At 46.1% G+C, this 23,752-nt stretch overlaps 1 protein-coding gene across 1 annotated transcript in view; it reads right to left on the bottom strand.

Moving 5' to 3' along the window:
- BRINP1 (BMP/retinoic acid inducible neural specific 1) overlaps nucleotides 1-23,752 on the bottom strand; it is a 141,971-nt gene that overhangs the window by 22,975 nt on the left and 95,244 nt on the right. Inside the window, exons 3-5 of the mRNA XM_063144775.1 lie at nucleotides 22,247-22,437; nucleotides 8,183-8,352; nucleotides 5,133-5,238 (exon numbers count right to left, since the gene is read on the bottom strand). Of these exons, the coding sequence (XP_063000845.1) occupies nucleotides 5,133-5,238; nucleotides 8,183-8,352; nucleotides 22,247-22,437 (467 nt within the window). The remainder of the gene's footprint in view (nucleotides 1-5,132; nucleotides 5,239-8,182; nucleotides 8,353-22,246; nucleotides 22,438-23,752) is intronic.

The following is a 23,752-nucleotide window of genomic DNA, read 5'->3' as shown; positions in this document are numbered from 1 at the left end:
TTGGAATAAAAGAGAGAAAAAAAATAGCCCATGCTTTTCTGGGCCCCCGGTCCAGATGCGAACTCCCTGCCCGATGGCTGTGAATCACCCAGTTTCTGTCTGACCTAATTCTCAAGCAAGAGGAGAGCAGTGGCAGCTGTCAGGCACGATAAATGCAGCACTGCAGTCAATGGGAACGATATTTGGGACACAGAGGGAAGGAGGGGTGATGGCTGCCAATTCAGGGTCGTGATCTGCATTTTTTTAAAAAAATCCTTTCAAGAATAGGAAACATCTCATCCCTGTAGCTTCTACTTAAGCGGACTGGAAGTTAGTCTTTCAGTAGCTACCTACACACACACACACACACACACACACACACACACACACACTATCTTTGGGTAGGTACAGTAATTCACCATTCTGTTAAACAGCACAAAGAAGTTCTATGCCAAATCCCACCCTCTATTTTCAGGAACTTTTCCTCTCCTTGTGAAAAAGGCATTGTTTTTTTTTTTCTGCCTCTTTCACAGAGAAGGGGAAGAATTTTGGAGAATTTTATCCTTGGGAGGCAGACAGCATTTTTCATGTACTGAATGCGTATTGGAGACTATGTGACCCCGCCCTGTCCAATAGGCATTCAGGAAGAACTTCTGGGCTCCTTAAAGTGCTGTGTGTGTGTGTGTGTGTGTGTATGGAGAGAAAAAGAGAGAGAGAGAGAGAGAGAGAGAGAGAGAGAGAGAGAGAGAGAGAGAGAGAGAGAGAGAAGACCCCTCAAAATTTCCTACAGTTAAAAAGATATGCAGAAACTCTGTCCTTCTCCACAAGGAGAAAGTTCTATGAAATCTTCACCTCCCTCAGCCTCCTTCATTGTTTTCATTCTCTCCCCGCCCAGAGCCCCCCACAGAACATGCCAAAAATGAAATAATGAAAATTATGCAGACAAGCTGAAGCGTTGTCAAAGGAGGGCAATGAGGATGATCAGGGGTCTGGAAAGTCCTATGAGGAGAGACTGAAGGAACTGGGCATGTTTAGCCTGGAGAAGAGAAGATTGAGGGGAGACATGATAGCACTCTTCAAATACTTAAAAGGTTGTCACACAGAGGAGGGCCAGGATGTCTTCTCAATCCTCCCAGAGTGCAGGACACGGAATAACGGGATCAAGTGACAGGAAGCCAGATTCCGGCTGGACATCAGGAAAAACTTCCTGACTGTTAGAGCAGTACGACAATGGAATCAGTTACCTAGGGAGGTGGTGGGTTCTCCCACACTAGAGGCCTTCAAGAGGCAGCTGGACAGCCCTCTGTCAGGGATGCTTTGAGGTGGATTCCTGCATTGAGCAGGGGGTGTGACTCAATGGTCTCATAGGCCCCTTCCACTATTCTAGGACTGAATGATTCTATGAAATTTTCAGCACAACACTAGCACAAGGCAAGAGACCTTGGAAAGGTACCCCAAGGGAGCAGCACAGGGGTTGGGAATCTCTTTCAGCCCAAAGACTGCATTCCACCTTGGAGGAGCTCTTGGGGGTTTCATTCCGGTGGAGGGCAGAGCTGAAGGCAAAAGTAGTGGTTCTATTATTCCATCATCCTGAAGTACAAGAAATATCAGCAAAATGTTTTGGGCCAGCCCTGCCATCTGGGGAAGCCCAGAGGGTTGGATTGGGACCCCAGGTGGCCTGTATATGGCCATTGAGGGAAGGAGGATGCTGGTCTAGAGAGAACTTTGGTTTGACCTTGCAGGGGCTCCTCCATCTCAGTTTTGAACCTCCTGCATATAGACAACTAAGATGTCACAGAGAGGACTAAGCTAGAATCCCCCTTTTTTTCCTCGACAATTCTAGCTTTCCAGAGGTAGGGATTTTTTGATAGGAAAAGAACTATCCAAATGCCTAATCTCCCATCTGCATTCTGAGTGTTACAGTGATGGAAGAATGGCCATCTCACGGTCCCGGCATCAGTAGCAAAATTGGTCTGAGATCTTGGAGAGGTGCTGCCAGATGGAGTAGTACACCAGCCTTCTCCAACTTGGTCCCCTCCAGATGTTCTGTTCGATCAGCCCCAGCTAGTATGACCAACGGTCAAGGATGCTGGAGGGTTGTAAAGCCAAACATCTGAAGGACACCAAATTGGGGATGGTTGGAGTTGACCATCCTGGGATAGATGGGTGACAGCTCAGGGGTAAACCACAAGGTCCAGGTGCAGAAGGTCCTAGGATCTATCTCCTGTTTTTCCAGTTAAAAGGATTTCAGACTGGGAAAGACTTTTATGAGGCATTGATGGCAATCCTGGGTTAGATAGACCCATAGGTGGCTTGCTTTGGCTATAGGGTGGTATAAAAATATAATAATAATAATAATAATAATAATAATAATAATAATAATAATAGGCAGCCTCTCATGGGTAAGAGCAATGGAGGTTACAAAACTGGGATAATAGAACAAAGCCTCCTTATTATACATCAGCGACCTTTAAAAAATATGCCTCAGCCTTCACTTCCTCTCTCACTGCAATCTCGAAGATGGTTCTCAGAATAATTAGCTTAAATCATCGCCTTTCCTTCAGCAGCTGCTTTTCCAGGCCTCATTAAGAACTGCTCACAGGGCCGCAGGTAATGGATCATGACTTAGTCTCCTCTGATCTGCTCAGCGGCCACGTTTAAGCCATGGTTAGCAAGTGACAAGCCACTGTGCGTTGGAGGCCAGTTTTGGGGAAAGAGCCACATCTCTGAGTCACCAAACTCACCAGCCTCCATTGTCCCTGATTGGCGAGAGTTTGACAGGGTGGAGACAGGAGAAGAAAGGGACAGGGCTACTGCAGTGGAACCATCAGAGTCAGAATGACATATCATTGACCCATTTAGCCCAGTATTGTCTACCGTGAATCCAAAACCATCATCTTGCCATGGTCAGGAACCCAATAAAGACTCAAAGACCAACAAGACACTTGTTGCACCTCAAGACTTGTTGCACCCATAGGACCCACTCATATATAGTCTATATATATTCAGATATATTCATCTGTCCTGTGAGGTGATGTTTGCCCTGTCCTGGATGGGGTTGCACTCTCCCTAAAGGATCGGGTCCATAGTTTGGGGGTGCTCTTGGATCCAGAACTGTCACTTGAGGCACAGGTGAACTCAGTGGCAAAGAGCACCTTTTATCAGCTTAGGTTGATATACCAACTACGCCCTTTTCTGGACAAAGATACCCTAGCTACAGTTATCCATGCTCTGATAACCTCTCGTTTGGATTACTGCAATGCGTTATACGTGGGGCTGCCTTTGAAAACGGTCCGGAAACTTCAACTGGTACAAAACAGCTGAACTAATAGGAACTGGCCGACGAGACCACATCACGCCAGTCCTTTTCCAGCTTCATTGGCTGCCAGTCCAGGTCCGGGCCCGATTCAAAGTGCTGGTATTAACATTTAAAGCCCTAAACGGCTTGGGGCCAGGTTATTTGAAGGAACGCCTCCTCCCATATGTACCTGCCCGGACCTTAAGATCATCCACAGCGGCTCTTCTCCGCGAACCCCTGCCAAAGGAAGTAAGGCAGGTGGCTACTAGGAGGAGGGCCTTCTCCGCTGTGGCACCCCGGCTGTGGAATGAGCTCCCCAGAGAGTTCCGCCTGGCGCCTACACTGTACTCCTTTTCGTTGCCAGCTGAAGACCTTTTTTATTCTCTCAGTATTTTAACACTTAATTTTAACTTAAATTTAAATTTTACTGTTCTAACTCTGTATTTTAATCTGACATCAATTTCTGCTGCGTGGTTTTATCCTGGTTGTGCTTTTTATACTGTATTTTGTATTTGTGTTTTTAGACTGCTGGTTGTTTTATTATGGTTTAAATTTTTGTGATCCGCCCAGAGAGCTTCGGCTATTGGGCAGTATAAAAATGTAATAAATAAATAAATAAATAAATAAATAAATAAATCCAGGCCTGAGGACGTAGCCCTCCCCTCAACTTCTGGCACCAAAAGTGCCTCCCCCATCTCTTGGCCTTCAGCCACACAGTAGCGCAAAGCTACAGAAATAACTATGGATCCTTTAAGTGCTTCTGAAAGTTCTGGGCTGCCAGCCTTCTTAAGGCATCAGTTAGGTACGGCCATCATGGGGAAATCCAGACTTTTGGTTCTCTGTATTTCCTTGGAGCCTCTGGCTTGGCTTGCATTTGCAAGGCAAGGCATGCACGCTTTCCCCCAAATCTGGAAATTTTCTCATTGCTGTTCCCCCTTTAAATAACCTTTTACACAAATTGCAGTTACTATTTGCAGTTTTTGCTTAATTTGCACAAATTATTGCCGGGATATGCTTCAATTGCACAAATTGCACCTGCAATTTGTACAAATGAAACATATCATGGCCAAAGTTTGCATAAATGACAATATAATGGGGGACCCCCCCCCAAAAAAAAATAAGTCCATGAGATGACTCAGCTTGATGTTGATCAAGTTGGACTAGCTTACAGGTAAACAAGTCAGAGTCCAGGGGGCAAGCTTGTGAAAACTCAGCAAAATTCATGCAGATGCCCTAGATAGATTTTTCAACATCCCTAGTTAGCCTCAGTTCCTTGCAGCCCTTTGAGGAAACTCTCTCTATAAGTAGCCCCACAGTACACTGTCCAAGGTCCTGAGAATTCCTTACCTTGCTGTAACCCTGCTTTACCAGATGTGACCCCTCTCCATCTGGCATTGAATCATCCAGCTGTACTTGGTGCATTCCAGATACCTTGGACTCAAACTTCCATCAACTGCAGTCAGCATAGCTAGTGGCCAGGGCTGCTGGGAGTTGTAGTCTGAAACATCTGGAGGCACCAGATTGGGGAAGGCCGATATCAGCTCCTCCCCAAGTTATGGCAGCAACATACAAATAATTTTCACGCTACAAATAAAGACTGATTCCCCTACCTATCTGCCAATCTATTGCCTTTGAACTCAGCCCCATGGAAATTCAGGGAAAGGGCCTGAATGTCACAGTGTCCAGCCTCTCAAATGTAAGGATCCTCACTTAAAAACTATACAGAAATGACTGAGATCTCATAGACCAGAGAAAGGGTGGAAGCAACAGGCCAGGAGAGCAATCTGAGCCATGAATTCCTTAGTGCTTCAACTCCTTCTTTTTGGATGAAGAGCTGCCTCCCTTTACCCCTTACCTTGAAGATGGAGTTTGCTCTCAGTGCTTTGCAGAAGGACGGAACTCACAGAGTCCAGATTGTCATAACTGTTACAGCCCAGCGGGCCTGTCCGCGTTTCGGTTACCTAGAGTGACGAGGATCAAAACAGAGCAAAAAATCAGTCCATTTGCTGTTGACACTTAGAGACAACTGAGAAACAAAGGAACTGCATGGGCCAGGGGCAAACTGTGGATGACAGGAGGAAGACATCCCAAGGGGTTCAGGTTTACCATTTGACAGGCAGATGATGCAATGGACAAAATGTCTCACTACAGGCCAGAAGAAGGAAGGGGGCATAGCTCAGTGGGAGAGCACAGGCCATGCATGCAGAATGTTCTAAGTTTAATCCCACGCGGCACTGGAAAAGACTCCTGGCTGAGACTCTGGAACAGGGATGGAGAACCAGTGTGATGTGGCTGCAAAGAAAGCAAATGCTATTTTGGGCTGCATTAATCGAAGTATAGCTTCCAAATCGTGAGAGGCACTGGTTCCTCTCTATTCGGCCCTGGTGAGGTCTCATCTTGAGTATTGCATGCAGTTTGGGCATCACACTTCAAGAAAGACGCAGACAAGCTGGAGCATGTTCAGAGGAGGGCAACGAGGATGATCAGGGGTCTGGAAGCAAAGCCCTATGAAGAGAGACTGAAAGAACTGGGCATGTTTAGCCTGGAGAAGAGAAGATTGAGGGGAGGCATGGTAGCACTCTTCAAATACTTGAAAGGTTGTCACACAGAGGAGGGCCAGGATCTCTTCTCGATCATCCCGGAGTGCAGGACACGGAATAATCCACTCAAGTTACAGGAAGCCAGATTCCGCTGGACATCAGGAAAACCTTTCTGACTGTTAGAGCAGTATGGCAATGGAGCCAGTTACCTAGGGAAGTTGTGGGCTCTCCCACACTAGAGGCCTTCAAGAGGCAGCTGGACAACCATCTGTCAGGGATGCTTTAAGGTAGATTCCTGCATTGAGCAGGGGGTTGGACTCGATGGCCTTATAGGCCCCTTCCAACTCCACTATTCTATGGTTCTATGATTCTAACCTATGGCCCTACAGATATTGATTAGCTACTACTACTGCCATTGTCTCTCACAATTGGCCAGGTGGCTGGAGCTGATGAGAAACTGGAGGGCCACAGGTTCCTCTATCCTGGCCTAGAGACCAAATGCCAGCCATACTATGCAGTATGCACAGATAGATGTACCATTTTTACGACTCAATACCCGGCAGCTTCCTGCATTCATATGGCTGCACCTTGTTGCCTTCTAGGCCCCATACAAGGTGCTGGTGGCCATCTACAAAGCTCCAAACAGCCTTGGCCCGGGACATTCAAGAGATGCAACAACAATTTTTGGGTACTCCTTGTTAATGTCAATATAGGAAATTGAACCATATTTCCTAGGTCCTCTTTCTTACCTATCCCATCCCTTAACAGCGAGCCAAAATATTGTGCGTTAAGTGTTTCATCAGCTCACCCAGTCAGAACCGTAAAAGAGGAGTTCATCAAAGCTGTGCCTCAATCTATGGAATTCCTGTTCCATGAAGACATGTTAGAAACCAAGCCTGGACAACTTTCAATATGGTACAAGCCCTTCATGTTGAAATGGGCTGTGAGTCCTGATGGCTATGTGCTATCTCCAGTAGCAGAGGCAGTGAGCCTATTAATACCAGTTGCTGGGGAACATGGGCTGGAGGGTGCCATTGCACTCATGCCTTGATTGTGGGTTCCTGGCCAACAGCTGGTTGGCCATTGTGTGAACAGAGTGCTGGATTAGATGGACCCTTGTCTGATCTTCTTATGTTCTTATGGATGGTCTGCCAACCACTCCAGGAAAGAAAAAAAAGTTGTGCTCCTGCTAATGGTGACCTACACCCCTGAGAAATGATAGGGAAATTTCTCCTCCCCTGGTGAAAACCAAACCCGCCCCCTATTTATTTGCCCACTAATAGGGTGGAGAACTTTGATAGGCCATTTGTGCAGAGCTCTACTTCAAATGACATGGTATCACCTTTTATCAACTTAGGCTGATATACCAACTGCGCCCTTATCTGAACGGAGATAGCCTAGCTACAGTTATCCATAGTCTGATAACCTCTCGTTTGGATTACTGCAATGTGTTATACGTGGGGCTGCCTTTGAAAACGGTCCGGAAGCTTCAACTGGTACAAAACAGGTCAGCACAGTTACTAACAGGGACTGGTCGACGAGACCACATCATGCCAGTCCTTTTCCAGCTTCATTGGCTGCCAGTCCAGGTCCGGGCCCGATTCACAGTGCTGGTATTAACATTTAACAGTGCTGGTATTAACATTAACAGTGCTGGTATTAACATAAACGGCTTGGGTCCAGGCTATCTGAAGGAATGCCTCCTCTCATATGTAACCTAAGGTCATCCTCAGGGGTCCTTCTCCGTGAGCCCCTGCCAAAGGAAGTGAGGCAGGGGGCTACCAGAAGGAGGGCCTTCTCTGCTGTGGCACCCTGGCTGTGGAATGAGCTCCCTAAGGAGGTTCGCTTGGCACCTACATTATATGCCTTTAGACGCCAGGTGAAGACCTTTTTATTCTCCCAGCATTTTAACAGTCTATAAATAAATTTTAACTTGTTGTTTTAAATTTGTAATTTTGCATTGCTGCTGTTTTTATCTGGTTGAGCTTTTATACTGTATTTTATATTATGGTTTTATACTGTTGTTTTATACTTTGAAGATTTTTAATTTTTTTGAACCACCCAGAGAGCTCCGGCTATTGGGCGGTATAGAAATGCAATAAATAAATAAATAAATAAATAAATAAAATGGTAGTCTCCTGGAGGTTGGGATTTAATGGAGGTGAATATGAAGGATGGAGCTTTACACCTTCAGTGAAAATTATTCTGGATCTGGAGCAGGTCAGAGGTTTAAAAGAGTAGAATTTTATTTCATTCAGGGTTTGGGAGGTTCCATCCCAGGACTGTTTCCTTCCCAAACATCCTTATTCCCTTTGACACCTTAGTTTCCTTGGTCCCAAGAGAATGCATGCAACAGAATTTGTACCTTGATCGCTCCAGTAGAGATCTGGATCTCATGGAGACGCCTCATGGTTCCATCCCGGTCCACGAAATAGGAGGAGGCAAGCTGGTGGAGAGACTCAACGTTTTGGGTAGCATTGCCTGACTTTCGGTCCAGTCGGCTTTTGTCCATGTACATGGTCAAAGCTTCCTCTCCTAGCATGGAAGAGAAGGGGGAAAAGGGGGGGGGGAGAAATGAAATGAAATGATGTCACCACATTGACGAAATTGCTCAAATTGCCCATGTGGGAAAAAAAAAAAAAAGGATGGAAAGAGGACCAGATTTGGGAAAGCTTCAAGATCTCGGTCTCCGTGCAACTGGCCATTTGACAGCCTATCCATCCACACCCTTTGAAGCTAATTCAACATAACCATTGTTTCCAAAGCCAGGAGAAATTAACGCTGATGGAGTAAATGTGTGAGATTTGCAAAACCGGATGAGAATCCTGTCTGAGAATCCTCACTTTCAGTTAAGAAGAAAAGCTTCTAGTACTGGTATATGTTTGGCGACACTGCGTCTGTGAAATGATCTAAAGATTAGGGTCAGGAGCGTCATTTTGACATCCCCCTGTCCTCACAATCACTGCTGATTATGTTCCATCCATTGCAGCATATTTATCTTCTTGCCACTATACAAGTCTTTGTCACAAATAAGATAAATCCATATTCTCCAAAAACAAACAAACAACCCAATAGCGACTTCAGAACGAGACACAGAAAATCACACACACACCCCACACACACACACCCCACACCCCCATCAATCTGTATATTTTGTACGGATTTGCTTACTGTGTTTGGAGAGATTATCCCCAAGTCTCCAACATTATAATTACACGTCACAATTATAATTGCAATATGAATGATTAGAGAGAAGGCAATTGGAACACTCTTAAGTAGTTGGGGGTGAGACATTTTTATACCAAGGATAACAGCTCAATATACTGGCCCACCACACCTCTGCTCCGCTAATACTGATGAGCCTTGATAGGCTTGTCCGAAACATGTTGCATCTACAATAAAAAATTCTTTTCAGCATCTGGAGTTGTTCCCTTTCTTCCCTATTTCTTATTTTGGCGCCATCTTATTTTCATTCCCAATAGGATGTAAGCACTGGAGGGGGGTGTCTCCGATGTCAGTGGGGCGATGAATCCACTCTGAGGCCGTTGCTAGACGAGGTCTTAGCGCGGTGTGAGGCCCGGTCTCCCTCCTGTGCATCCAGATGACGCACAGGGGATTCCGGGGTCAGGCCTCGCTTGAACCGGCAGAAGTGGATTCGGCATAAGTCTAGCAGGGTCCGTGGCTTTTCCCGGCTGCTCGCTTACTTGCAAGTAGCCGGGACAAGCCACGGACTGGGCACAGCGCTCATACGAGCACTGTGCCCATCGGGCCGGGGGGGGGAATTACGGGGGCAGGGGGGGAGATAGGAGCCGGGGGAAAGGTCGGACCCGGCAGGAGAGAGTGGGGGGAAGAAGGATGGGCACGGGTACGGGCATCGGGGAGGGGGGGAAAGAAGGATGGGGGATAGGGCATCAGGGATGGGGGAAAACAGGACGGGCAAGCAAGTGGACATCAGGGAGGGGGGAAGACGGACAGGGGACAGAGCATCGGGGATGGGGGAAAGAAGGACTGGCGAGCGAGTGGGCATTGGGGGGGAAAGAAGGACGGGGGACAGGGCATCAGGGAGAGGGGGAGGACGGGCGAGCAAGTGGGCAGGGGGGCATCAGGCATTGTGGGGGGAAATCAGGGGCAGGGGGAGCAGGGACCCTTAATTTTTTAAAAAAAGTACTTACCTTTTCGGCGGTGCGCTCCTGCGCACATGGCCCTTTAAGGGGGGAAAACACAGAGCGTGCGACAGGGCTTTCCCTTGCCCCGTCGCGTGCTGACGTCTGGAAAAGGGCGACGGCATGCGCTAGCTGTAGCACGCTGTCGCCTCGCCTCCCAGACGGATTATCAGGGAGGTCTAGCAAGGCCCTGAGCGTCTGGCCTTAGCTAGACCTACCTGAAAGTCGAGGACGAAGGAGAGGAGATCTCGCATTGCGATTAACGTATCTTTAACAGTTGCATAGAAAAGGGAATTTCAGCAGGTGTCGTTTGTATATATGGAGAACCTGGTGAAATTCCCTCTTCATCACAACAGTTGAAGCTGCAGGAGCTATACTAGATTTAAAAGAGGGCAGGGCACCTGCAGCTTTAACTGTTGTGTTGAAGACGGAATTTCACCAGGTTCCCCATATATACAAATGACACCTGCTGAAATTCCCTTTTCTATACAACTGTTAAAGATGCAGGAGCCCTGTCCTCCTTTTCATATGGTCACTCTAGAGTAGTACAACAATGGAACCAGTCACCTAGAGCAGGACGACAATGGAACCAGTTACCTAGGGAGGTTGTGGGCTCTCCCGCGCTAGAGGCCTTCAATAATTGTAAGGTTCTCATACAGAGGAGGACCATGATGGCTTCTTGATCGTCCCAGAGTGCAGGACACGGAATCATGGGTTTAAGTTACAAGAAGCCAGATTCTGGCTGGATATCAGGAAAAACTTCCTCCCTGTTAGAGCAGTATGACAATGGAACCAGTTACCTAGGGAGGTTGTGGGCTCTCCCACACTAGAAGCCTTCAGGAGGCAGCTGGACAACCATCTGTCAGGGATGCTTTAGGGTGGATTCCTGCACTGAGCAGGAGGTTGGACTCAATGGCGTTATAGGCCCCTTCCAACTCTACTATTCTATGATTCTATGAGTAACAAGGCAGAATAGAAGCACAGAAATTACAAGTGAATAATTAAAACAAAATAGAATCACCTCCCTCCCTAAGAAACAAAACAAGACACCACACTGACTGGACAAATATAAAAACACTCGCTGGAACAAGTATGTATTGAGGAGGTGCCAACAATTTCTCTTAGAGGGAACCACCCAAATAGAGACTTCCAGAAATTAGGTAATGGCCCAAAGAAGCTCATATCCTGTATTCCTACCATAGGGATGGGATAAACAGAAGAGCCTTCTCATCCCATCTTAAGGGACTATCACTTAGTTTGGGTGGAGACAGGTGCCATTTGTATGTATGCAGCACCTGGTGAAATCCCCTCTTCATCCCAACAGTTAAAGCTGCAGGAGCCCTGCCCTCTTTTGTTTCTCATTACACTCTTATAGCTTGTCTTCCTTTTCACATGGTCATTCTAACATTGGCCCCATCTCAGGATTGGAATACGCCTGCCTCCCAGAACTTTTCTGAAATGGAATTTGGCCATCAAGGTGGGAAAAGTTTCTCACCTCTGGTTTAAGAAGCTTTGGGCATATTTATTATGGACCAAGGCCACTCGCCACATGAAAAACCTGTAATGTTCTATGCAATATGATACCCATTTGCCTGTGTCTCCTATTTCTATCCATCCATCAACTCTTTCTGTGTTATAAAAATAATAAATACATAAAAAACAAATAACGCTTACCTAAGTTCCTATTATATTCATATTGAGACAACTATTGGGGCCACCTTGAAATCCCAAAAGTTAGGAATAACCAATTTAAAATGACTCTTGCTTCCTGATTTATTTGGAAGTGGCTGGACACACCATTCAATCCATCCATCAATTCAATTTAGCTTATTTGTTTTCATCACAGTCCATAAGAAACAACTGAAATTGGAGGTAAACATGTCAGATTTCAAGTACAGAAGTGTATTTTCAGGATGGATCGGGATAAGAATCAAATCTATTCAGTTTCTGTCATGTTTTGACAGAGCTAAAGCCAAGGAATCCCATTGTCTGTATCACACACTTGTCATTAGCAAATACTTAATTATGTGTTCGTAATGAGTGTGTGTGTGTGTGTTTTCAGATGTTTGCAGAACTAGGATGTTGAATAAAAAACAAAGTACCAGATGCTGTACCCACAAATGCAGGTACTTAAATTATAGGGCACATCCTTGTATCTTGCCTCTAAAAATGTCCTCTTGATAATCTATTGCTCTTGTTGTTTTAACTTGATTGGCATTTTCTTTTTCTGATTAGATTTACATTTTCTTTTTCTTTTAATTGTAACATGTTGAGAACAACTGTTGAGAAACAGTCTCATAATTGCTGAACAAATAAACACATACACACAGCATTCGATTGGGGTTGATCTGGAAGTCCTCAACTGAGGACGTTTGGCACAAATTTGGGTGTGTAGGTGTGTGTGCAAAGTGGGGTAACCTAGGGTGACCCTATGAAAAGGAGGACAGGGCTCCTGTGTCTTTAACAGTTGCATAGAAAAGGGAATTTCAGCAGGTGTCATTTGTATATATGGGGAACCTGGTGAAATTCCCTCTTCATCACAACAGTGAAAGCTGCAGGAGCTATACTAGAGTGACCAGATTTAGAAGAGGGCAGGGCACCTGCAGCTTTAACTGTTGTGATGAAGAGGAAATTTCACCAGGTTCCCCATATATACAAATGACACCTGCTGAAATCCCCTTTTCAATACAACTGTTAAAGATACAGGAGCCCTACTTTTCATATGATCAAAGAATCATAGAATAGCAGAGTTGGAAGGGGCCTACAAGGCCATCGAGTCCAACCCCCTGCTCAATGCAGGAATCCACCCTAAAGCATACTTGACAGATGGTTGTCCAGCTGCCTCTTGAATGACTCTAGGGTGGAGAGCCCACAACCTCCCTAGGTAACTGATTCCATTGTCGTACTGCTCTAACAATCAGGAAGTTTTTCCTGATGTCCAACTGGAATCTGGCTTCCTTTAACTTGAGCCCGTTATTCTGTGTCCTGCACTCTGGGAGGATCGAGAAGAGATCCTGGCCCTCCTTTGTGTGACAACCTTTTAAGTATTTGAAGAGTGCTATCATGTCTCCCCTCAATCTTCTCTTCTCCAGGCTAAACATGCCCAGGTCTTTCAGTCTCTCTTCCTAGGGCTTTGTTTCCAGACCCCTGATCATCCTGGTTGCTCTCCTCTGAACACGCTCCAGCTTGTCTGCGTCCTTCTTGAATTGTGGAGCCCAGAACTGGACGCAATACTCTAGATGAGGCCTAACCAGGGCCGAATAGAGAGGAACCAGTACCTCATGTGATTTGGAAGCTATACTTCTATTAATGCAGCCCAAAATAGCATTTGCCTTTCTTGCAGCCATATCGCACTGTTGGCTCCTATTCAGCTTGCGATCTACAACAATTCCAAGATCCTTCTCGTTTGTAGTATTGCTGACCCTACAAACGAGAAGGACTTTGGAATTGTTGTAGATCACAAGCTGAATATGAGCCAACAGTGCGATATGGCTGCAGGAAAGGCAAATGCTTTCACCCTAAGCCTTCTGGAAAAACCCCATCCTTGCCATGAAATGGATTAAATAAATAAATAAATAAATAAATAAATAAATAAATAAATGTAAGTAGCGAAAGGCCTGTGGATGCCATTTATCCTCCACTCCCAGGTCTACAGAAGTTACATTGCTGGGTTATGTGGATGGATCTTGTCTCTAGTACATGAGGGGTATTGAACCTCAGGCCTTCAGTCCAAATCCAGACTTAATGGGCTCCAAGTCTGGGACTCTGGAATCCCCTGGATTAGGATGCCAATCTGGGCCCTGGAAACTGTACAACCTACTACATTCAAGTACTAGGTTGCACAGATTGATAATGTTAATTTTGAACTGCTGAGATATAGTCAATGAGTATAGCAAAGAACACATGGAGTAGGATTTTCAGTGATGTGTAATGGGGGGGTTGCTAAATTGAGGTGACCAGCATGAGAATAGGGGGGTTACAATGGAAAGTGTGTCCCCATTTTCACCTGCAAACACCTGGCTACAGATGTGTAGAGGGAAAGAGCAGCACGCAATAGGAGAAAAAAAAGCCAGCAACACCAATCAAGAAGGGTTAACAGATTTTTGCTGCATTATTAAGTCCTAATTTCTCATTTATTAAGTGGGCGCGATGTTCAAAGTCATCTTCCCTTCAGGGTATTCCCTGCAAATTAGCTCTCAGCTCTGCCCACTCCAAGCTCAAGAATTCCCAGAAATAGCCTGCCTCTTTTGTCGGGAAGAAAAAGAGAGAGAGAGAGAGAGAGAGAGAGGAGGGGGAGGGGGAAGGGGAGGGGAGAAGAAAGGCAGGCCTTCTATTTGGGTCAGGGTGGAGGTGACATTAGTAGCCTGGAATTAGGATGTGGGCACTGCAACAACACAGGGCATCTTAAATCGTTGCCAACGGACCTGCTTTTGAAACGCAAGTAGAATCTGTGGAGAAGCTATTTTTATCTGGACCGTGCTAGGGAGAAGAGAGCTAACAACCACCACGACAAGACCCCACTAGCCATGGCCATGGTCCCAAGGCTAGCAGGCATGCTACCATCAAGCCACGGCTTCTTCCGACTGCTCAATTACCCCCCTTGGCTGCCATCTACACAACAACAAAAGACAGAGTGCTAAGTGCATTCACACAATTGATGCCACATCTACTATGGCCCTTGAATCTTTATCGGAGGCTAGAGGTTTGGAGGCCCAGAAGGGGGGAAGAGCAAAAGAAAAAAAAACGGGGGGGGGGGGCAGAGTAAAAAACACATTCCCCCCAAACCTTTTTTGTTTTGTTTTGGGAGAAAGGGGGTCATCGGCCCCATTTTTCCATCTTTGCATCTCTATGAGAGGCTCTATCGTTGCCTTCATAGGCTATGTAAGTGGCTAGCAGAGATAATTTTGGGCTTCTTTAGATTAAGGGGAAATCATGTGACCCTACCTGGGCTTTGCTTCATGGTTCTCTTGCACAATTGTAATAGGCTGCATTACATAGGCAGAGAGGGGTGGCCATGCGGTCTAGAATTGAAAACTTCCCCTCCTTGCAGTGCTCATAGCCTTGATTGCCACAGCACCCTCTAGTGGTGCTTTGTAGCGTAACTTCAGCTGCACACAGTGGGAAATCCTGAGCTATTTCAGAAGCACTGGGATATGCAGGTGTATGTTTGTTTTTTGTTTTAGAACTCAATAACTGGGCTCCATGAACTTCTATGAGTGGCCAGTCATCAGCATGCCTTATTTTGCTTGTGTGAAGCAGCTCATAGTTTCCTGCAGTGGTGTATATGATAGGGTGACCATATGAAAAGGAGGACAGGGCTCCTGTATCATTAACAGTTGCATAGAAAAGGGAATTTCAGCAGGTGTCATTTGTATATACGGAGAAGCTGGTGAAATTCCCTCTTCATTACAACAGTTAAAGTGCAGGAGCTATACTAGAGTGTCCAGATTTAAAAGAGGGCAGGGCTCCTGCAGCTTTAACTGGTGTGATGAAGAAGAAATTTCACCAGGTTCTCCATGTATACGAATGACACCTACTGAAATTCCCTTTTCAATACAACTCTTAAAGATACAGGAGCCCTGTCCTCCTTTGCATATGGTCACCCTAGGTCAGCAGTATGTAATCCTAAGTGGGGAATGAGTTGGATGAGATAGGGTGACCATACGAAAAGGAGGACAGGGCTCCTGTATCTTTAACGGTTGTATTGAAAAGGGAATTTCAGCAGGTGTCATTTGTATACATGGAGAACCTGGTGAAATTCCCTCTTCAACGGTTAAATGTTGTTTAAATGTTTAAATCTGGTCACTTATACTAAGTGACCGGATTTAAAAGAGGGCAAGGCACCTGCAGCTTTAACTGTTGTGATGAAGAGGAAATTTCACCAGGTTCTCCATATATTCAAAGGATTCCTGCTGAATTTCCCTTTTTAATACAACTGTTAAAGATACAGGAGCCCTGTCCTCCTTTTCATAGGGTCACCCTATCTCATCCAACTCCCTGCCAATGGAGGAAGGCCGCCACTGGACTGTCCCTAACAGATGTAAGAAAAACACCAATGGAGCAGAGTTCTGATGCAGCCAGTTCCACAATCAAGCAGCTTGAACCATCAAGAAATCCTTCCTAAACACCTTTCTTGTCATTTGAACCTATTGGTCCAGGTCCTATCCTTTGGAGCAACTGGAAATAAATATGCCCCACCTTCTATTTGATTGCCCTTGAATTATTTGAGGATGGCTATCACTGCTTAATTGCTTCTTCTCCAGGCTAAACATAACCAAGTCCTTTAGCTGTTCGCTGCTGGTTCCGTCCCACGGCAGCCCCTCCATTCCCCTGGAAATGCTGCTCAGAGAATCTGGAGACCCTGATGAATGGAGTGATGTTTGAAGTGGGGTGGGGGGAACCCCCCCCCCAAAAAAAAAATGGGTTGAGGGACTTTTTGCGAGTGGAGACCTGGGAAGGTCACTTCCTCTTATGGAAGGCAGATCTGGAATCCAAAATAAGAAAAATATTTTCTTCTTTAGAACCAGTTTTCCCACCTGTAGAGGAGGCTGAGAGACCACCCATCCCTAGTGCGCATCAGCACCCAAAAGATGCAGGCATAGGCATCCTCCTGCCAGAAAAGAAACCAGACTCCTCAAGAGTAAGAGGGCTGCTCAGGAGTAAGCAGGCTCCTTAAGAGATGGGGACTCTTTAGGAGCAGGAAGTTCAGAAGACTGGGCTGTTTGTAGATACATTTGAGCAGGGTTCTAGAAGACCTGGCTATATAAGCCTCCATGGTCTCTCCGTTTCTGCAATAACCCTGTACCCTATGCTCATTGTAATCCAACTTTCAATTTGGCTTTCTCCACCATGTTTGACCTTGGTTTTGCAAAATGTCCCTGTGAATGGATCCCTGTTGGATTGCCCTTCCAAGCTTTGGAATTCTGCACTTCAGCTGGCCCTGGGCACCCTGGGCCGACCCATTCCTGGCTCAGAAGCTGTACTCTAGCTCAGCTTCCCCATTGCACTTGCATCAGAGGGGAGTCTTGGACGAACTTCATGCAAGACAATATTAAATATCAGTGATATTGTTTTTTTATTCCTTCATATGCCTCGGGGCACTGAAAACAGGCCAAACCTGGCAAATCTTAACTCCAATCAAAGCTCTAATTGCACATGACTTGTGGTGGTCCCATCTGTTACACGGAGCTCACAGCTGAATTCCTTAAACACTAGGATCAGGGGAGCAACTGAAAGGAACATATGAAAATCAGAAGAGCCCTGCTGGATCAGACCAAGGGTCCAGGAACCCACAAGCAGGACATGGTGCAACAGCACCCTCCCACCCATGTTCCAGGCAACTGCTGTGTATAGGCTTATTGCCTCTGATACTGGGGGTAGCATATAGCCATCAGGACAAGTAACCATTGTTTAGGGTGACCCTATAGAAAGGAGGACCAGGCTCCTAAATCTTTATCAGTTGTATAGAAAATGGAATTTCAGCAGGTGTCATTTGTATGCCTGCATCACCTGGTGAAAATCCCTCATCACAACAGTTAAAGCTGCAGGAGCCCTTCCCTCTTCTGTATTTGGTCAGCTTCAACTGCTGTGATGGAGAGGGGACTTCACCAGGTGCGACATGCATACAAATGACACCTGCTGAAATTCCCTTTTCTATACAACTGTTAAAGATGCAGGAGCCCTGTCCTCCTTTTCATATGGTCACCCTATCATTGATAGCTTTCTCCTCCAGGAATTTCCCTCCAGGACAGGGTGAGTGAGCGATAATTAACTCTTTCCTTCTTTGTGCTTTTCACCATTTTTTTTTTTTTAAATCTACACCTTAAATTTTCAAGGTATCATATTATGGCCCACGTGGGCTGATTACAAACCAGACGAGAACTCCCGGGAAACGGTTGGCATTTTACCCCTGGGCGGTCTCTGCAAAAGCTCCTAAAGTTTTAGCAGCGATCAACCTTGTGAAACCTGACCTGTAGCGTGAGGTGGTACAGCCTCGCCACAGGTTGCTGCTAGGGATATGCCTAGGGTGACCATATGGAAAGGAGGACAGGGCTCCTGTATCTTTAACAGTTGTATTGAAAAGGGGATTTCAGCAGGTGCCATTTGTATATATGGGGAACCTGGTGAAATTCCCTCTTCATCACAACAGTTAAAGCTGCAGGTGCCCTGCCCGCTTTTAAATCTGCTCACTCTAGTATAGCTCCTGCACTTTTAACTGTTGTGATGAAGTAGGGTGACCATATGAAACGGAGGACAGGGCTCCTGTATCTTTAACAGTTGTAATGAAAAGGGAATTTCAGCGGGTGCCATTTGTATATATGGGGAACTTGGTGAAATTTCCTCTTCATCATAACAGTTAAAGCTGCAGGTGCCCTGCTCTCTTTTAAATCTGGTCACAGTATAGCTGCAGTATAGCTGCAGGAGCCCTTCCCTCTTCTGTATTTGGTCAAGACGACAGGGCTCCTACAGCTTCAACTGATGTGATGAAGAGGAAATTTCACAAGGTGCGACATGCATACAAAGGACACCTGCCGAAACTGCCTTTTCTATGCAACTGTTAAAGATACAGGAGCCTTGTCCTCCTTTTTATATGGTCACCCTAGATATGCCACAAGTCAGAAAGTGGCATATGCCCGTTTAGGTACCAATCTGTGCTAAGAAAACAGGCCCCTGTTGTACCTAGCAGTGCCTTGTTATTTGAACACTTTGGGGAGGGGGGGGACACATTTTATTTGCGTTATTCTAATGAGATACGGAAGAGATTGGTTGTCAAGAGATAGTGGGGTTGTATATCCTGGGTGGGTTACGGAGAGCGGGGCGTGCGTCTTGTCTCCAAATGGGAAAATACTTCTGCTCATGAACAATGCATGCTCCCAAGGGGGTCTCTCTGCATCATCTTCCTCTTTACTGCCATCAAGACGAATCTTCCAGTCCTCTCGCGCCGTTCCCCCGGTGGCTTTTCCTTCCCCGAGCGCTCTGCACCGGGGGCTGACAGAGCGCTTAGCAGTGCTGTCCATCGCCAGCTCTCGTTACAAGCCCGTGCATATTTTAAAGCGTTGCGTCGTAAAAACAGGCGCGCGAACAAGCCACGGTGAATAATTCACCGGTCGTGCCTGGGCAAAATTAAAAATATATTTCACCGGCAACGGGGTGGGGTGGGTGAGTGTCTACGTTATTTGCGATTGCCGAGGGATTGAGGAACGGAACAGCGTGGTGGTGGGAGGTGAGCAAAAGGAGAAGAAAACCCAATTTGCATTCTCGGTTAACCTTCACCCACTCATCCCCAGCATTTAAAAATCAAGGCGTACACCCTGATCCTTTGGCTGTTTGCCCCAAGTAAATCTCCCACTGGGTTCAATATAGGGTGACCAACTGTCAGGATTTCCCCGGATTTGTCCTGGTTTTTGTTCTTTCCATAGTGTCAGGGGGGATTTTCTATAATTTTCAATAATGTCCTGGAATGACACACCTTCCCCTTTAAGGCTGCCATTAGCATGGCAGGAGGGAGTGACATGCTTTCTTGAGGCACATCATTCCCCCACCCCGAGCTCCAATTGAGGTCTTAAAGGGGAAAGTGGGTCATTCGTGGACATTATAGAAAAGGCCCCAATTGGAGTGGATGGTGGTGGTGCAGAATGAAATCCTTTCCCCTCCTCCACTCCAATCGGGTTCTTTAAGGTGGCGGGGGAATAACGTACTTTCTGCAGGACTCAGAAAGCGGCTTCCCCCCCCACACACACTAGGTGTCCTCTTTTTTGGTTTCCCAAATATGGTCACCCTAGTTCAATAGATCTTTCTCCCAAGTTAAGTGTGCACTCGGTTGCAGACTAAGGCCTTAGCTAGACCTAAGGTTTATCCCGGGATCATCCCAGGGTCATCCCTGCCTGGTCCTGGGATCCCCTGTGTGTCAATCAGATGCACAGGGATGACCCCGGGACGATCCTGGAATATAAGCCTGGTCTAGCCATGGCCTTAACTTGTGAAACAGTATTTGGGTCCAAAGTGGGTGCTTGGTGACTCAGGGCTCATATACACCAAGCAGGATATTCTACTATGAAAGCGGTATATAAAAGGCAGGAGCCACATGACTACTTTATAGTGGTATTGAAGTGCAATGACAACTGTTGGGCACATACTATATACTGCTTTCATACTTGGTGTGCCTCCTGCCTTTTATATACCACTTTCGTAGTGGAATATCCCGCTTCGTGTAGATGCCTATAAAGCCTTACACGGCTTAGGACCACAATACCTGACAGAACGCCTCTCCTGACATGAATATACCCGGTCACTACGTTCAACATCTAAGGACCTCCTCCGGGTGCCTACTCCGAGAGAAGCTCGGAGTGTGGCAACGAGGGACAGGGCCTTTTCGGTGGTGGCCCCCAGACTTGGAACGATCTCCCTGACGAGGCTCACCTGGCACCAACGCTTCTATCTTTCCGGCGCCAGGTTAAGACTTTCCTCTTTGCCCAGGCATATGGCGGCACATCTTAATCACCCACATGTTTAGTTTGTTTTTAACGGTTTTTAATGCTTTGTGTGTATGTTCTGTGTTTTAAAATTTTAAGTTTTGTATACTTGTTTTTATCTCAATTTTAGAATTTCTGTAAACCGTCCAGAGAGCTCTGGCTATGGGGGAGGTATATAAGTGTAATAAATAAATAAATGAGCCCTCAGTGTTTCTGAAGATTGCTAGGGATTGCTAGAGATTGCTTGAGGAAGTATTGTATATGCTCAGAGGCATTTTAAACTCATCAGTTTGCGCATCCATCACAATTTCAGTTCATTTAGGGTTGTATATCCTGTTTTATACATGCACACATACCCACAACTGGCTTGCAAAATATCTAAAAAGAACTTTTAAAAGATCACAAGAAAACACAAAGAAACTGAATAATAATTCAGCAGCACAACTTTTTTTTTAAAAAAAAAATGAGAAAATAAATCTGCATGTACCAAAAGACTTCTCATAAAAGGCCATCTTGAATAACGACAACAATAGTATATATTCATATATTCTCAAGGCATGGCTAAAGGTGCAAAGAGAGAGGGATTCCCGGGTGACCCTAGGGATGGAATTCCATCATTGAGGTGCTGCTGCAGAAAAGGCCCTGCTTCTGGTGTTTGAATTGACAGGCAGCCCAAATTGGCATGCATTTGTTATCCCATCATTTGTATAAGCAGATCTGTCTTCCATGAATCTGTTTATGTTTATGAATCTGTTCGGTTTAGCCTCTTAATGGCTAAACTGAACCTCCATGTGCAGAGGCAGTCTGCTTCTGAACACCACTCACTGGGAGGCAACAGAGATTGAGAGCTCTTGTATTGCTGTCCTGCTTGTTGGTTTCACTGTGGAAACAGAATTCTGGACTAAGACTTTTCTTCCAGCTCCCCCCATCTTTACGCCAACTTAATTGCAGCGTCTAGCTCTGGTCAAAATTCCTTAATTGTTACCAAAGGGTGCTTCCAGACTGTGTGTTGCAGGTAACTAGCGCTGCAACTCAGAGCATCACACATGATCCACCTAGACTGGATGTTGATCCCAACTCGTCCAGGCAAGGTAGCAAAAGCAACACAGGAAAGACAAATATAGCTGCACTAACACAACAACACTTCTAAATCTCAGCAACAGGAAGCTATATTTTTTTTATTGCTTCCCGTTCCACTTCCTGGTTTGGCACAACCATTACTGGTTAGGAATAACAGATTTTTCTGAGCAGTGGGGATATTTGAAATCATTCTGTGACATCAGAGCAGTTCAGCAAGTAGTAGGGGTGGGGGGAGCTGGGAAGTGACAGGAGACCGCCACTGTTCAAATCCCGTAAAATACACAAAGAGACCACCAACCCAAGTTTGAACAATACAGGGCATCCTCCACCCTACCATTTTTATGAACTGTTTGAATATTTGTGAACATTCCATGACATCAGGCTCATTCATCCAAACACACGGGACATGTATACATAAAGAGACTGGCAACCCAAGCCTAGGGTGTCAAGGAACTGGAATAGTCCAGTGTTCTCCCCAACTTAGCTCCTTTTGCACCCTTGGAGAACATTTGTGATCATCCTATGGCATCAGAGCAGTTTGGGAGACTTGGGTTGCAAGCGCCATTTTCAGGATTCTGAGAGTTATAAAGAGACTGCCAACCCAAGCCCAGACGAAACCCCAGAGAGTTGGAGCAGTACGGTGCCCTTCCCCACCCCCACCCCCCGGTGCACCAAATCCTTGCAAAAAAAGGAACAGACCCAGCTGCCACCTACCTCCCAAGGTGGCAGAGATGAGTATGTGTGTGCCGTATTTTTTGATGATGGTATCAATGAACTGTTGCGTCGTGGGCCTCCTACCCAACAGCCGTATACTCCTCTGGAATTCAGGCATCAGTGGGACAGGGTTACGGAGCAGGTCCCTCCGCTCGATGGCTGTATTCCTCACCTTCCAACGGGCAAACTCCCTAAGCGACAACACAGGAACACAACATAGGTGAGGTTCTGAGTCCAGGTGGGAAAAGCACGCCACCACTGAGGAAAGGGTCAGTGGGGGGAGACAGCCAGGGAATACGGTGCAACACCCCCACAAGGGAACACAGGCAGATTCTCAGGGCTAGGCCTAAAAACGTTTGGTGTGGGAGGAAGGGCAGCAAAAGAGGGAAAGGGGAAGAGGAAAAGGAAAGAGATTATTTCAGTGCAAATGGAGTCATACCACAGTAATCAGGTCTGACCGAGATAGATGGAGGGGACCATTCACTTCGCGATGCATAACTGAACATCACAAGACAAAGTAGTGGTAGGCCAGGCCAAAGGTTGATCAGAATTCATTATTATTTTTAATAATAATAATAATAATAATAATAATAATAATAATAATAATAATAATATTTATATACCAGTCAATTATCTGAGCCTCGTGTGGCGCAGAGCGGTAAAGCAGCAGTTTCTGCAGCCAAAACTCTCCCCACGTCCTGAGTTCGATCCCAGCGGAAGCTGGTTCTCAGGCAGCCGGCTCGGGTCGACTCAGCCTTCCATCCTCCCGAGGTTGGTAAAACGAGTACCCAGTTAGCTGGGGGGAAAGGGAATAACGGCCGGGGAAGGCAACGGCAAACCACCCCGCTATAAGGCTTGCCAAGAAAACATCAGGGAAAGCTGGCGTCCCTCCAAGAGTCAGTAATGACTCAGTGCTTGCACGAGAGGTTCCTTTCCTTTCCTTTCCTTCCAATTATCTAACACAGATTCCAGAGCGGTGAATATAGGTATAATCAGTAAAAGAAAGAAGGTTATAAAAGCAAATTAAAATGGTTCAATTTAAAAACAAAGGAACCAAAGGTCAGTTGAGGAAGGCTTCTGGAAACAGAGCTTTTTTCAGGAGATGCCGGAAGCAGCCTAGTGTTGGTGCCTGCCTGACCTCTGGGGGCAGGGAGTTCCACAGAGAAGGGGCCACCACACTAAAGGTCTTCTCCTGAAGGATTGCAATTGGGCCATAGGTCTATGTGGAACCACTAGGAGCATGCCCTCTGATGACGTCAGTGATCCAGCAGGTTGGTAAACGGAGAGGAGCTCTCTCAGGTATCCTGGTCCCAAGTTGTTTGACCCAAAACTGGGGATTTTTATGAGCTATTGCTCTGTTCTGGAAGTCTGTCCTTCCCAAACCTGGTGTCCTCCAGATGCTTTGAACGACATCTCTCATCATCCTTGACTATTTCCCACACTGGATAGGGATTATGGAGTTATACTAAAACACATCTGGGGACATAAGTTTGCAGAAGGTTGGAC

This window comes from Elgaria multicarinata, chromosome 19 (genome assembly GCF_023053635.1).
Source record: "Elgaria multicarinata webbii isolate HBS135686 ecotype San Diego chromosome 19, rElgMul1.1.pri, whole genome shotgun sequence".
Lineage (NCBI taxonomy): Eukaryota > Metazoa > Chordata > Lepidosauria > Squamata > Anguidae > Elgaria > Elgaria multicarinata.
This window is presented reverse-complemented; position numbering and strand designations above follow the sequence as displayed.